This window comes from Nyctibius grandis, assembly GCF_013368605.1.
Source record: "Nyctibius grandis isolate bNycGra1 chromosome W unlocalized genomic scaffold, bNycGra1.pri SUPER_W_unloc_2, whole genome shotgun sequence".
NCBI lineage: Eukaryota > Metazoa > Chordata > Aves > Nyctibiiformes > Nyctibiidae > Nyctibius > Nyctibius grandis.
The window spans coordinates 6,043,525-6,059,965 of record NW_027167473.1 but is presented as its reverse complement, the minus strand read 5'-3'; the positions used below and the strand labels follow the sequence as shown (position 1 = coordinate 6,059,965).

Below are 16,441 nucleotides of genomic sequence, written 5' to 3'. Positions count from 1 at the left end.
AGCCTAGCTGAGGTGGTGAGAGGCACCTTTACCCCGAGCATGCCTGCCTAACTTCTCGATTTCATCTGTTTTATCACGTTTTATTTTTGCTGGAGATTTTCACAGGACTTTAACTGGTACAGCGCAGTCCCTTCTTAAAGTGTCTCGAAACACTGAAGTAATTTTTCTGTTCAAACCTCAGGTTCCTGAGGGTCCGGTTCATTTCTGCTGTGAATTTAAATGAGTTAATTTAAGCAGTGGGTCAGAAGCCACTACCATCGTAGTAGCCCTGTGCCTGATTCTTAATTAAAGGCAACAGGAGATTAATTTGAAACATTAATTTAAAAGTGCCTATACAAAAGGAAAGAATTATTGCAATAAAGCCTAAAGAACTTTTTTGTCCCTAGATGTAGAAGACAGAACTAGCTCAGGGTCCTGGGGGAATACAGGACATCCTAGTCCATCCAGGGTAAGTATATCTAATCTTTTTCCCCGCACCAGACTTGCTGCATATGTAAATTTCCAATCTGAAATATGAGTTTTATACCTGATTGCGTAGAAAAATGGGCATGCAAAGTTGGCTGGAGCCAGTCTTCTCTTTAAGATTGCCTTATTTTTTTTTTTGAACGTTCAAACCTGATCCTGTGATTCAATGTGGCACCTGCTCTGCTGCTTCTAACAGGGAGCGAAAATATTAATTAACCATTTGGTCTTGCTAGACCATAGCAGCCCCCAGTACCACTGAGAAGAGATGATGGTGCCGAGTGTTTCATTCTCTGCACTTGGATTTTTAGGGATTGTGGGTGTCACCAAAGCTGAGGAGAGGGCCAGCGTCCCCGGGTGGGAGCTTGCCAGCCACCCCTGCCCGCTTCTAGCCACCCCAAGGCCCACGCTTAGGGTGAGGAAGCTGGAGGGGGGCCACCAGATGTGTCCCACCGGTGCAGCAGTGCCCCATAGCCGCTCTGTGCCTCGGCGAGGGGGTTTCACACCCTCCTCGGGCAGGAGCTTACTTATGCCCTTATTTAAACAGTTTGTTTAAATTGCTTTTTAATTGTTTTCTAATTAACGTGAAGGATCAGGGCTACCGGGAGCTCTGTGCCCTCGGGTATTGAGGAGAACCGCAGTTGCCCTGGCCAGCCTCTGTCCATCCTTCCCCTGGGGACAGGTCCTGCCCTCGCAGACTGAGGTTTCACGGGGGTGTCCCCGATTTACGGCGTGGCAGGGGGACCCCAGCCCTGCCACCGAGGGAGGGAAGCCCGCCACCTTTTCTTCTGCCATCCTGCTTAGCATCCATTACGTCATTCCTGCTCACATCTGTCGGGTTTATTTTTATCCCTTTTTTTTTTGCCTTGACACTTGTATTGCTTCCGAGGGAAAAATGTTTTGAAAAGTAAATTCGAAATTTGCCCACACGATTATTTATGCATGCAAAAACTTGAATGTGAGCGTACAATGAAGTTTGGAGATAGAAAGGAAAGAGCGTGAGCCTTGGGAAGAATTCTGGAGGTTCAATCAAGAGTGTGCATTAACTTGCAGAGTTACTCTGCAAACAGCCTGACCCCTCTCTCTTGCCGCCTTTGTCCAACGATGATGGGATTTCCACGTTGGGAGAATTAATTTCTCGGGAGTTCTTCCGAACCAAAGAAACAAAACATTCCACAACTGCTGCTCTCAGCCAATATTTGGGGTTAAATTGAAGATTTTTGCTAATGGAGTGACTGAAAGCAGAAGGTTAAAAGTATTTCTTTGCTGTTCTTGCATGTGTTATGGGCAAGAAGACTTTTATGCTGAGAGAGGGGTGAATTGCACAGGACGAAATTCCAGGGACCTCATCTCAGTCCCCCATTCAGGATTATCCACACAGCAAACCAAAGTCAATTCCTAATGAAATAAAAATTTGAAACAGCTTAAAAATGTTCTGGCCCACATCACTTTCAGCAGAATCAATGGGGGAAACAATAAAGGGAACAATATTTCTTAGAGCTGGCTTAAAACTTCGAAGGGAAACAGGGACCTGTAGGTTTTGAAAAATGCCATTTAAACTTTGTAAAATTGTGTTTTTTCCCCATTTGTTGACAGAACTATGGAGATGGGACTCACTATGATCATATGGCGAGCAGAGACCTTGGGTCGCATGACAATCTCTCTCCTCCCTTTGTCAATTCCAGAATACAAAGTAAGAAATCCAGTTTCCTAACTTGACTGCGGAATGAGTGAACCAGAAATAAAATTCTGCGGGTTTAAAGCCCTCGTCCTTATTTTTGGGGTTGATTGTACTTGGTGTAAGGGTGGGAATGTGGTTGGTTTGGGTTTTTTAAGCTATCATGCAATGTACACTGATGATGTTTGCTGAATGGATGCATCCTATGGCTCAGCCTTTCCTTTTCGAAGAGGTGACCAGTTGGCAGACAAAAATCAGGGTGTGAACAGGACTTTTAAAGCAGAAAAGCATTTCTGCAAATATGATAAATAAATGTTCACAAAAGGGAACAGATAAATAACTGGTGAGGGACGCTGAAGCCATTGTTTGTTCTGGAGCGTGAGGGATCGCTGCCTGCTGGGACCTGCGCGCCGCAAACTCCTGGATTCGAGGCGAGGGCACTTGCAGCCTGTTCTGAGGAGTGAGATTTTGCCCAGGGCGTTTGGCAAGGACCCTCCTTCCACCCCACACCCCGTGCTAGAAAGTTTTGACACCCCTGAATAACCATTTAGCTTAGCAGCAAACACCGTCGCAGTACGAAGAGAGGCTATAATTATTTGTAAGTGAATGATAGCCACTTTCTTTAATTACGGTTGATAAATGAGTTTGATTAAAGTAAATATATGATGTAAAAATATTAGTAATGCTTACGCTTGGCCAAGATCACACCCTTCTTCTGCAGTTGTCAATGAACTAAGCAAACGCTTTGCTTTAAAGGATTGACTGCGAGCCAAAAACCCACGGAGCTGTAACTGCGATATATCATTCTGCAGCTCTAATACACAGCCCTAAAATACGCCTCGTCTTTTCATATTGGGAAATAGTTTGGAGTTGTTCAACACACGGGACGGTGTTGGAGCTTGTAGTCGGTTGTACGTGTTCACGTACAAAACATGGTTACCACAGTTTTAAAGGGTTCTGATATCAGCCAAAAAAAGCACGGACATTTCAACACTCCCCTCTTAACTCACGCCATGGGGCCGAGGTGGTGCGCGGGGACGCTTCGCAAATAGCCACACGCTCCCGTGAAACCCACTGGGCTGCGGGCTGCTTTCAAGTTGAACCTTTAATTTGAGTCTTTACAACTTAAAAGTCTTGCTCTCTCTCTTCTGCCTGCCCTTGGGTTACAGAAAAATCTCACTCCTGTGTCTGGTTGATTTGCCAATCATAGTGAAAATACTGGTTTCACTTGGTTTAAGAAGTAGTTGTTTTATAAAACCCTGATGTTTCTAGAAGGTCCTGCTCGTCGCCATCAGAGGGCTTTGCAGACAGGGTGTGCTTAAATGAGGACTTATATTTTATTTGTCAGATATTTGTTTTTAAGATACATTTTTACGTGGCCAGCGTCTAGCAGGGAGCCTGTGCGTCAGGCTTTGGGAGGAGCGGAGAGGAGCCATGTGCGTTGCTCAACTCCTCCAACTACTACTCGCACATACTCAGAGCTTGCTTTGTGCCTGGAGTCCCACTACCCTGCTATTTAGGGTTTTCTTAAGAGTATCTGCAGAGTAGTTATTCAGCCTGGCAATGAAATGTGCACGGGCAGGTAGCTGCGATGGGTACAGCACATGGGGTGTCACTTCTCGCCTCTCCCGTTCCCAGGTGTGCTCTTTGGGAATGTTTCTCATCCTTGTATGCTTGGGGTATCTTGCTAGTACACTAAATCACTTACCAACGTACAGTAACTTGCTTCTAAACCCCCTGGAGCTTAGCGGAGCATTTCACTGCAAGGATTAGACTGAGGTTTCAGGCGCTGCTGAAGAAAGCCGCTGGCTTATGTGGTGACCTTTGAATCTCATCTGGGTTAGCGCTTGATATTTTGATTTGGTTACTGTGGTCATATTGTGACAGCTGCTGGTTCATTATAATTCAGTTCCTCTCCTCCGTTTGCCTACCAGGAATATTTAGGTTTGTGTTGCTTCAAAGTGCTCTACCCACCCTGAATTTAACCCGGCACGCTGCACAAGGTGGAGCATTGTGAACGCTTTCAGTCACCGTTGGCTGGTGGTAGGGTAGGGAGACACTCTTCTCCCAGGCAACCAGCGATAGGGCAAGAGGACACAGCCTCAAGCTTGGCCAGGGGAGGTTCAGGTTGGCCATTAGGAAGCATTTCTTCTCAGCAAGGGTCATTAGCCATTGGAAGGGGCTGCCCAGAGAGGTGGTGGAGTCCCCATCTCTGGAGGGGTTGAAGAAAAGCCTGGCCATGGCACTTAGTGCCCTGGTCTAGTTGCCATGGTGGTGTCAGGGCAGTGGTTGGACTCGATGAGCCCAGAGGGCTCTTCCAACCTCATTGATTCTGTGTGACTCTGAAAAGACATAAGGTCACTGAACGTAGATCTCTTAATAGTTGTAGGAGTTGGTGGGTGATCTAATATTTGAAGACAAAATCTTTGCTTGTGTTTATTTTCTCATTCTCTTGCTAAACACAAAATGAAGGGCAGATATGATGACTTACTCTTACTTCCCTCCTGGTTGTCTGCTTCAGATCAATGCTGCACTGCTTTGGGTCGTGCTCTGACACGATCACCCGCCTGACGTGCTTTTGGGAGGGCTGGCGTGTGCGTTCGCTGGAGACTGGCGCTTGTATCGCAAAATAACTTATTTCCCCCTCTGGTTTCTTCCCTTTTCCTTTTAAAAATCTCCAAGTCATAATTTTCCTCTCAGCATTGTTATTTCGGCGAAGGTGGTGGTTTCTCCCAGTTGGAGTGACCGAGCAGTGCCGGTGCCAGCGCAGTACCGGGCTGGGAGGCAGGGCTCCTGCCCGGGGTTCCCGGCTTGGCTGCCCATCTTCAGTGCGCTCTGGCAAGTTGTTCAACACCCTCGTGCTCAGATGTGCCTTCCTATTCATGCCTGAAGAGCGCACGCTCTGTGTTTTGTCGGGATATTTTGAGATGTGATGAGTTACTGTCTGGAAAACATCTTGAGTTCCTTGGATACTCCATATCCATGCCAATTTTTAATATTATTTTAATGCTGTGGTAGCACTTGTCTCTGGCTGAATATTGCTGTGCCGTTTGCTTTTAATCCGTACAGCTTTGATTCCGTTACTGTTATTATAAGTAGAACTGGAATTTGTGCAGATTAGTCAAGTTTACCCAACACAGCATTATAAGGCCTTGCTTTCAATCGCTAAACTATAAACATTTGGGATGAAATTTTCCATGCTGTGTATCTGACTCAGCCTGATTATTATTTTTTTAACCTTCTGCAGAAATGATTTCAACGTTTCCTAAAATGAGATTACATTTCACCCTGGCAGATTTTTGATTTTCTCAGTTAGCGTCTGGCACGTCACGAACATTAATTCTTTTTCACACCACCTCTGTTATGTCAGGTGGCTTTGGTTCCCGTTCTGCAGCTGGAGAAGTGAAGGTATGTGAGGAACCGTGAGGGGAAACATCAAAAACTCTCCGGTAATTTTCAGTTGTAAGGTTGAAATGCAAAAGGGTTTGATGGTCTCTGGGTTCTTGTGTTCAGTGGCACCCAAAGATGCCACCACTTGGAAATAGTTGTGATGCTTCATGTGGGTCATCCACATTAGCTATAAAATTAACTAAGATGAGTTTTAACAACAGAAAATCTGACTGTTCACAACTAAAAAGGTCAGGAAGGGCCTTCAGAAACCAAAGAACTGGAAATCCCAGACTCTACTTTTCAAGTGTTGGATGCTCATGCAGCTGACATGACCCAGAACCTGTGGTTTCAGGAGAAGTCATTGAATGGACAATGCATGACAGGCGAGTGCTTCCAAAGGGGGAGAACGTTACTGAGTGCTCTCCTCACTGCTGAGCACACCGCTATTCCCTGGGCAGGTGAGAAATGTTAGGAGTGATGCCTGCCACGTCCCCAAAGGACACTGCAGCGTGGTGTGGCTGGCCTACAAGAAGGCCTTTGACTTGGTCCTGTGGTCATGGGTGGAAAACATCCTGAGGGCCACGATCAGCATTGCTGTTTCTATAGATACCAGCAATGACCTGGAGAAGACGGGTCCCACCATGCAGGACTGTGTCCCATGGCTGCAGCGCTCTCCAGCTTGTCAGCGGGGTGGGAGGGGAGCTTCGGGGCTGTTTAGAGAAAGGTCTGAAAACCTGAATTCAGCTGCCAAGTCTGAGCTATTTGGCTTGTTTGGCGTGTTGTGCTTCCAAATCTGCATCTGGCATCTCATTTTTTTTGTTTCTGTGTTTTTTATTCACCTCTAAACCTGCCGAACTCCCCTTCCAGCCACTCTGGTGAATGCTGCATGGATATATGTACCCACCAACCTACCTCTGTATTCATATGGGGATGGGAAGAGCAAGAAGGGAAGGTGAGGTGGGGTTTTCAACCTAAATCCAGGAAGAGTAACCTGTTGAGTTCCTTTGCCAAATTAAATTGTTTCACCAACCAAAATACCTCATTTTCAGTGTCTCCAAACTTTAAAACCAGTGCTAATCTGCAAGGTGGAAATAAATGTGCCCCCGTTCATGTTCTGAGGGCAAAGCACTGTAAATACATCTCCAAGAACTGAATTACAAGACAGCAACTGATTTCAGACATGATCTGTTCTGGTCTTTAATGGACTTAGTGCCATGGTCTAGTTGACATGGTGGTGTCAGGACAGTGGTTGGACTCGATGAGCCCAGAGGGCTCTTCCAACCTCATTGATTCTGGGATTCTGTTAAATTAACAGAAAAAAATCTGTGCTGAAAAGCATTTTGTAGATGTAGGTAGAAATATGCTACAGTTGCCAATCAAGAGTTAATATATTTTGCAAGTCAGTCTTGCCAGTCAGGATTCTGAGCTTCAGCATTCAACCCCGGCCTCTCGTACAGTCCTGAAGAAAAGAAATGACAAGGACATTTCCATTTATTTGGGGAACGAGCAGCAGATGTATAAATAGAAACTGTAGACCGTGGCAATTAATGTCTGCATACTGAGCAAAGAATTGAAATATTATTTTGTACTGCATAGTTTTCAGGGAAGTTTACATTCCATTGTGTTTTGTTCTTAAACAAGGCCAAGCGTTTTTAGGGAGTTATTTTGCGCGACGGTTGTATCCTGCGTGTAGCGTGGCAGGGACTGAAGCTGTGTGAAGAATTTGCGTTGAACTGCAAATGGATTTGATGTGTATTTGGAGTATGAATTATTGCCTGAAGTTGTCCTCCCTGCAGGCAGAGAGGAGCATCCTCCTGCTCGTAATCAAGAAAGATGTTGAGGTGTTGGAGCAAGTCCAGAGGAGCGCGACCAAGCTGGTGAAGGGTCTGGAGGGTCTGAGCTACGAGAAGCGGCTGAGGGAGCTGGGGGTGTTTAGCCTGGAGAAGAGGAGGCTCAGAGGTGACCTTAGTGCAGTCTACAACTACCTGAAGGGAGGTTGTAGCGCAGTGGGAGTCGGCCTCTTCTCCCAGGCAACCAGCGATAGGACAAGAGGACACAGCCTCAAGCTTGGCCAGGGGAGGTTCAGGTTGGACATTAGGAAGCATTTCTTCTCAGCAAGGGTCATTAGCCATTGGAAGGGGCTGCCCAGGGAGGTGCTGGAGTCCCCATCTCTGGAGGGGTTGAAGAAAAGCCTGGCCATGGCACTTAGTGCCCTGGTCTAGTTGCCATGGTGGTGTCAGGGCAATGGTTGGACTCGATGAGCCCAGAGGGCTCTTCCAACCTCATTGATTCTGTGATTCTGTAATCCAGCCCTCCCTTCTGCTCGCGGTGCTGGCTTGGAAACCTCCGTCCGGCTTCACCTACCCAAAGCCCAAAGAGCTCTGTGGGTTGAGCTGGGCTCCCAGGCTCTGGTTTGATCTGCTTGAGCCGCTGTATTTTCCTGCATTGCAAGAACATTAATAGAGAAACGGCTTTTCAAGTAACATCCAGAAGGTGCTTTAATGGTTAATGAGCTTCTGCCCTTTATAGAGATGAACTTAGTTTGGCTTTCAAGTAAGCATTTGCTGCTGTTCTCCAGCTGAGTTGATATTAGTGACAGAGGGAATTTGAGCTTCCACCTGTTTGAGCAGTAAAAGAAACCTAGAAGTGACTTCCTTAAAATATTCATAGAGAGGAAAAAATGCAATTTCTGGAAAATCTTACCCCAAAAAAACCTGAATTTGCAAATTAAGGCAAATCATCCCGTTTTCCTTAGTTGTTTGCAGTCATGTAAGCTTTGAGTGTACACCTAAAAGTAGCAGCGTGCTGCTGGGGGCCGGGCGATGGCTTTGCATTGCAGCTGGAAGCATACATGTGGGAAAATGTGTGCAACAAAACCAATTTGTTGAATTACTGCGTCATTTCCATAGCTGCTCCAGCCGTGGTCCGTTAAAGAGGCCAAAACAATGGCTTTGTTATGCTCCCTAGTTAAGGCCCAGAGTGTGTAAAACAACGCCGAGTTAGCTGGATAATTAATAATTGTTCGGAGCCTGGACATACCTTAGGTCTGAACTTCCCAGCGGATAGAGATGGTGAGTGGAATGAGGCGGTGGCTAAATGAGATCAACTCATTTTGGGTCAGGTCTTGGTGTGTTCTCCTCCAGAAAGCAGATAAAGCTGCAGCGGCCGGGGCTTGGAGGTGGCCTCGGCTCAGCCACGGGCAGAGCTTTGCCTCACATAGTTGGGTAAAACTAACTGCTGTCTGCATTTCTTTAACAGGAAGATGTGAAAGTCTTGAAGCAAAAAATATTTTTACTTTTGTGGTTAAATTTTTAATTCTCTTTCTCGAGCCTACTTTTGTAACGACTTCTCTAGTCTTGTCCCAGCCTTCAGCCTCCTCAGATTTAGCACGTTTGGCCAGCTGCACGGAATATACAACATCAAATATAAACCAGTTCCAGTGAAAATGATAAAAAGGGTATGACAGGAGGGTACGGTAATTCTCTACAGCGTCATGCCAGGAGATACATCTTACCATATGGGCTGAATTAAGGACAGCACCGGTTCTCACACCACGCGAGGCTGATGGTAGACTAGGGCCGGGCTTTGATCCTTGCACAACGTGAAATATAAAAAAGGAGCATGCATTTAACAGGAACCATCAGTCCTTTAATTAGATTATATTTCGGTTTAACTAAAATCAGAGTACTCAGTACATTTCATTCTGCAAACTTTTACTATGTGATTGTGGGCTGAAGAGTATTCAAGAGTTCTAAAAGGAGTACGGGATGAGAAGTGATGGAGGAGGATGTTCTGGGAAGCAAACGTGCTGACTAGATGTGATGAAGAAGAAATTAGGCCAATGATCAAATATTAAAAAAGAGTAGCATTGTATGTGTGTGTATATATATATATCTCTGTGTGAATTATCTGGAAAAAGCAGTTTTGATTAATTCTTGGACGAGAAACCTATGTAAACAGACCAGCAAGAATTTAGTTGCAAGCATTTTTAATTTGTTGATTAAATACTTTTTAATTATATCTGTATCAACATGTTCATATCCTTTCTACTATTTATATTTTCATTTTTATATATCACTAAAATTGAAAATTCTGATTCTGAAGAACCCGATTCTGGTTCACATTGCCAGGAAACTTTGTTTTCCCAAATACACCTTCTAGGAGAAGATTAGTGCGATGCATAAAGAGGAGGAGGTCAGTGAAGAAGGTTTTAGGACCTCTTAGAGATGGAAAGGGTAATTTATTGACAGATGATGTAGACACTGCTCAAAAATAAATGGATTTTTCGCCTCAGTGTTCACAAAAGAGGACGGGGAACAGATGCCAGAATCAGATATAAATTTCCCAGGAGAGAGGCAAGAAATATTGAAGGAAATAGGGATTATTCCAGAATGGGTGATCACACGGTGGGTGAGAATATCAGTAGATGGATTTAAACTCTATAGAGGACCCATCACAGAATTCTTAAATAAGAAAAGAGAGAGGACTATTTCATGTTCATGGGGATAAAACAAACAACTCCCCTCCATTCCTTGGTGTCCTCCACTGTCCACAGCGAGAACCATGAGGGGAGCTCTGTGGTTCACCAGAGTGGCAAAATGCTTTTGTCCCATAAGGACTTTATCGACAAGTCTTGTGCGTGACTCTGTTTTAGTTGTCTTAAAATAATTTTGTAGACTTAAAATACATTTTACAATGAGTCTACTCTTCACAAAATGTACAGTCCTGTATGGAAGGGACACTGGACTTGGGGCCATCCATAAGCAGTAGCTCAGTTGGGTCAGGAGAAACTTTTCTTTGAGGGAACCATCACAGATCAGTGAACATAAGGTGAAGCATTTCCAGGTGATTTCTGTTATATGGTGTCTTCTGCCTCCTCTGAGAAAATCCTTGATGTCTTTTAGTTCTGCCAGAATAAACTTACTCTTCATCTAACGGAAAGGTTGATAGTGCGTGGTGTGATGTTCACATTTGAAGGTGAGATACTTCAGGTCGTACACCTGGAATGTTTTAATCTTAGTGGTCTGGAGGAGTCTGTAAGACCAGGACATGTGTCTCTGTTTCATTGTTGCATTCACCCTCAGGTTCAGAGTTGACACTCAGCCAGCCTGGACCTGGGTCTCTGAAGAACTAATATCCAAAGCTTTGATGCTCTTCTTTCTGAGCCTCTTCATGATCTAGAAGAATCATATTCTTGCTGCCACAGTGTATGAACTTGAGTGAGCTTTATATTTTTATGAATGACAGAGCTTAAATATTCAATGTAACAATGGAGCTTGATCTTAATCATCTTGCCAGCCTCATCCTTGGGACTCATGTTTCTTCAGAGGCATTTTTGCTTTCACAAATTTGATACCAAAGGTTCTCATGTCTCTTCCTGGTCCAGATCCATTAGTTTCTTGTACTCTTGTACTAACATATTTGGCGGTGTGTGAGAAAACAGTGCAAACTGAAACTGGACTTAGGTTGTCCATCTGGCAGAGGAGATCTTTAACATTTGGATGTCAAGCTGATTCAGCAAAACACTTTATTTTTAAACCTTGCAATACCTTAGAAATAGAATCCAGATCAAACAAAATTTCACATCCCCCAGGCAGAAGTTTCTCTCCAATACTTTCGATATTTTTTGAGAAGACCAAACCCTTTCTTCTGTCCCCTGAGTGGAGTCTTACCCTCTTCCCAAATGCAGCTGCCGGCAGATTTTCTCTGCTGGCTTCTTGTCTCTGCAGCTGCAGGGCAAAGGTTCTGGCAGAGGCAGTTCTGCCTTCATCTCATCTTCCTCCCTTGACCTACAGACTAGAAATGTGCTTTGGTTTTGCTGGTCATCCTGGAGACACACCTTCTGGTACCTCCACCCCATCCTCTTTGGTAGCATCTGAGATGATGAAGGCTGCTGTCTAAGGAATGGAAATATGTTTGGTAGGCTGATGGATTTCATGAAACTTCTGACTAAATTTAGCTAGGCCTTTTAAGGATCTTCTCCTAACTTCTGCTGGAAAAGTAAAATATCTCGTAGATGCACTGTAACTTGGATAATACTTTGTAATGCCAGCTCATCATGATGGGAATACGCTTTGGCTCCAGTAGCCTTCTATTACACCACCAACCTCTGAAATAACGTCTCTTGGGATACAAGGGACTGAAGAGGAACCTCTGAATAGGTGATAAACCCTCTCATAATCCCTGTCTTGTGGAGAGAAACACCCAAATGCAGCCAGAGACTGAGCTTGTTGCCTGAGGCCCTCCACTCATCCGTGTTTAAATTCGTAGAGCTCCCTGCCACCCTCCTGGTCATGACCAAATATCATCCTTATCGCTCAGTTTAGTCCATGTCCTAAATCCTCTCAGTATATTCCTAGTTTTCTATTGATGGAAACTGCAGCAAACCAAGAGCTTTCAAAGCACGAATGGCTACAGAACGAACTCTTTCTTCTCAGCAAGGGTCATTAGCCATTGGAAGGGGCTGCCCAGGGAGGTGGTGGAGTCCCCATCTCTGGAGGGGTTTAAGAAAAGACTGGCCATGGTCTAGTTGCCATGGTGGTGTCAGGGCAATGGTTGGACTCGATGATCCCAGAGGGCTCTTCCAACCTGATTGATTGATTCTGTGAAATACAAGACAGGTTTGTTTCTTTTCTTTTGGGTGTTTCTTCATGCCCAGGTTACAATGGTGTGATAGACTTATGGGTGCTCACTTGAGGATGAGTTTTGTTACAGAAGCACTTTGACCTTCCGTTATTAATGTAAAAATCATCTCTCCTTGCCCCTAAGTAAAATTTTCCATATGTATAACACCCCCAAAGTTCCAGCCATCTTAAAATATTTTCTGTGCCTTTTTGTTGTGGTTGGATTCCAGGCGATGGAGCTCCAGCCTTTGCATCCTTGAGCTCCTCTCGCCTACGGTTTGAAAATTCACCTGAAATTCGCTATCTGCTTTTCTGCAGAAGGGAGCGAGAGACTTTGATCACTTCCAGAGCACTTGGCTTACACACACAGAATATGCTTGTTTTGAGGTCAACCTGGGGAGCTCCCTTCCTGCCCCCCCATCTGGTGGTAAGCCAGGTGGACTGGCAAGTTAGCGATGGTAAAGATGTTTGGTAGCCTTATAAACGCTAGTGGAGCATGGCAGACCGAGCTGCGTCTAGTTTAACTCGAGCTCTTAAACAGCCAGTCCTTTTCCGTGTGCTTTGTTTGACTAGGTTTCACCTCTTTGTATGGCAGAACTATTCTTTGTCTCGCTTTGATAGTTGTTTTTTTTTACATGTGAAATGGTTTTGATCACGTTATATGGAGCTGTCATCACCCCCCGAACAGTTGCAATTTCGGTGCCTGCTCATGTGGTGCACACCTGTAACATGTTGGGAACGGACTTGGCTTTGAAGCTAGACTTGTTCTCTCATAAGAGCCCACATATTTCTTCCATCATGTAATGAGATTTGCTGATGATACAAAACTGAGGGGAGCAAGCTGCACTTAAAAGAGAGGCAATATAAAATCCAGCTTTGGCCACGGTCCTGCAGTTGGAGCCGGGCAGGAGGAGTCCTGCCACAGCGCAGAGCCCTGGTGACTTGACTCTGTGTAGCAATAAAAATCTGCTTGCGAGTTTCTGTTGCTAGAGTTTTTTATGCTTTCAAGATTTTAAAATGCAGAATAAAATTATTACTTAAATGAAAATTGAAAGCAGAAGAAAGGGAAGATGTGCTGGTGTGTTTAAACCTTCACCCAAACTAAAAGCAAAAATGCTTTTAGGAAGCGTTTCTTCTCAGCAAGGGTCATTAGACACTGGAAGGGGCTGCCCAGGGAGGTGGTGGAGTCCCCATCTCTGGAGGGGTTTAAGAAAAGCCTGGAGATGGCACTTAGTGCCCTGGTCTAGTTGCCATGGTGGTGTCAGGGCAATGGTTGGCCTCAATGATCCCAGAGGGCTCTTCCAACCTCATTGACTCTGTGAAATACAAAACAGGTTGGTTTCTTTTGGGGGTTTCTTCCCCCTCCTGAAGCTCACGGTCTGACATTCATGAGCAAAGGTTGAATAAAAGTCAAAGGAAACTATTTTGGTGCTTTAGAAGGGATGAGTGAGGCCACATCCCTAATCCTGTGCACAGTTCTTGTCACCTTATTATTAGAGCTGTGTAAATCTGGCAAGGATTTGTATTTGCCAAATATACCCCTGGCCTAGATTTGGGCTTATATTGGGAATTCAGGCCAGTTTTAACGCCTGTGCGGTTTGTAATTTTTCCCAGTTTTAAGCAAAATAACAGGAAAGAGGATAATGAAGGACAGAGGAGTCAGGAAAGCAGAAGACTAAGGAAGGAACTAGAAAAAGAGAATTAAAAAAAAAAGGACAAAGGAATGCAGAGCCCATTCCTTCTTTCCTACTTTCTCCACAGCCCTTCTTTAACATATCCTCTTTTTTTCACTTTTATGCTTTATTGTTCTATGTGAATTTAGAAGAATTAAATAAATTCAACCACTCTGCTCTACTTGTGCTTTCACCTTTGCTTTTTAATTTGCAAACTTCTCCCCTAAATAAATCTCTCCTAAATTTCCCTCCCCTCTTCATTTCTTGTCCTGTGCCCCAGCGTGCCGTGGTGGATGTGCTGGCTGTGAACGTTGTCCTGGTGTGTGCAGATCCTCTCCTGGTGCACGGACGCTTTGGTGTACACACATACCAGCGAGATTAAAATTCTAGAGACCGAAAAATATCGCGCTCACATTCATGGAATAAGCCCCGCAAACACGCTGGTGAGACACAGATATTAGTCGCTGCCGTTGTGTCGTCCTGTACGTAGGTTGGGTGAAATAGGCACGCTCCCTGACTGTGGAAAGCCCTGGATGGCTCCTTCTGAAGGTCTCCTTGCTGTATTGTCAGGGTGAGAGCGTAGGACTTGCTTTCCCCAGGGGCTGGCCACGTAGGCTGCTCCAGGTGGAACGGTCTGAGCGGATTTTGCTAAATTAAGGGTAGAGAAGCTGTGACTTCCCAAGGTCAACAGGAGAATCAAAGGCAGAACTGGGATAAAAACCAGTAATGAGGTGCAAGAAGCCAAGAATCTGGCTGTAGGTAATACTGGTCTCCTGCTTAAGTTTGTGATTTTATGTTATTGGGAGCTCAGAGTTTTACCTGAAGGTACATAAACTGCAGGTTTTATGTACGGTATGAGCCTGCTGCTCCTCCTCTGCCTTGCTGGCTGACCAGTTCTGGGCCCCACACTTCAAGAGAGATGTTGAGGTGTTGGAGTGAGTGCAGAGGAGGGCGACCAAGCTGGTGAAGGGTCTGGAGGGTCTGAGCTACGAGGAACGGCTGAGGGAGCTGGGGGTGTTTAGCCTGGAGAAGAGGAGGCTCAGAGGTGACCTTAGTGCAGTCTACAACTACCTGAAGGGAGGTTGTAGTGGAGTGGGAGTCGGCCTCTTCTCCCAGGCAGCTAGTGATAGGACAAGAGGACACAGCCTCAAGCTTTGCCAGGGGAGGGTCAGGTTGGCCATTAGGAAGCATTTCTTCTCAGCAAGGGTCATTAGCCATTGGAAGGGGCTGCCCAGGGAGGTGGTGGAGTCCCCATCTCTGGAGGGGTTTAAGAAAAGCCTGGACATGGCACTTAGTGCCCTGGTCTAGTTGCCATGGTGGTGTCAGGGCAATGGTTGGACTCGATGAGCCCAGAGGGCTCTTCCAACCTGATTGATTCTGTGAAGGCTGGGGGGACATTGCAAGGCTGTTTGATCTACTGACAAACACGAAACTAGTCACAGGCTTTGGGCTGAGCAACACAAATGTGTCGGTATTTGGGATAAACGCCCTGGTTGGTGGGTTGGTCCCAAACACCACCCAACGTGGGGAGGTTTGCGTACATCCCCAGATGTCTTCTGTTTTACACGCTCGCTGTGCCGCTCCGTAGGGTCTCCGGGCGAGTACTGTGGGCGACAGCAGAGAGGGATGGTGTATTTTTCTTGAAAAAATATTATCTTTGGATACCTCTTGTGTCTTTTAGTGACTCTGCACTTCTTTCTTCCGAGACACGTGGAAAACTTCTGCGTTTTCATAACTTTTTGACAACATCTGAACTTGCCTCCCTTGCCGGGTTGGGTTTTATTGGTGTTAAAAGCAGCTCTGGCGTGAAGCTCGTGAGGAAAAGCCATCTCCAGGAATAAAGCACGTGTTCCCCAGCGCCGAGGTGCACCGTGGCTCTGCCGCGGCGACCGGTCGCTCTTTGTCACGTCGTGAGATTTACCTGTTGTGCTCAGCGCAACCAAAGAACTGAAATCTCCGTAATTATCCTGGAAGGGGAGGAGAGGGTGGGTTTAGTGCCTTTGATCTGGAGCTCGACTAGGCTCAGCTTTTGGAAATTTAATTTGAAAGAATGCAACATCACATCTGCTTTTTGTACTGCAATGTCTTTTGAGCCAAAAAATAGAAATTTCTTAATGCAAATGCTGTTGGTCGGAAGAGAAGGAATCCCATTCAAAATACAAGTTGCCTCTTTTTTTTTGTATGACACAAGAAAATCTTACTAGGTGTGATGGGTGTTAGCGATAGAGAGGTTATGGGGAAACAAGCAGACCACATAAAATGGTGGGATACTTCTGGAAGCATCGAAATTTCTGGGCAATATGAGTATTTGCAAGGTACTAATGAAAAGAAGTGGGGGAAAATTCTCTCAAGAAGCAGTTTAAAACCAACAACAAAACAAGCGTGTCCTAAAAGCGCTCCGTGAGCTTGCCTGGGGTGGGAGATGGAAGGAGCGCGAGGAAGCGGAGGGGTTAGTGCGGTTGCTCTGCTGATGCCCAACGTGCTGGAAAATGAGTTGTGCCTCGTAAATTGAACGTGAGCCAAAAATCAAGGTAGAGACTTTCAAAACATTGCTTGAGAGATGTGACTTGTGTTTTTAGGGCTTTGCAGAAAACCCGAGATGAGGCGCGTTGGAC

The 16,441-nt window shown here is 45.4% G+C and overlaps 1 protein-coding gene across 15 annotated transcripts in view; it reads left to right on the top strand.

The window, feature by feature from the left end:
* The window catches only part of TCF4 (transcription factor 4), a 189,356-nt gene that overhangs the window by 56,412 nt on the left and 116,503 nt on the right, over positions 1–16,441 (top strand). For 13 of the 15 annotated variants that reach the window (XM_068424368.1, XM_068424373.1, XM_068424370.1 and 10 more), the window contains 2 exons: positions 387–448; positions 2,059–2,155. The exons of the other annotated variants lie outside the window; for them this stretch is intronic. In XM_068424368.1, the coding sequence (XP_068280469.1) occupies positions 387–448; positions 2,059–2,155 (159 nt within the window). The remainder of the gene's footprint in view (positions 1–386; positions 449–2,058; positions 2,156–16,441) is intronic. 15 annotated transcript variants of the gene reach the window in all.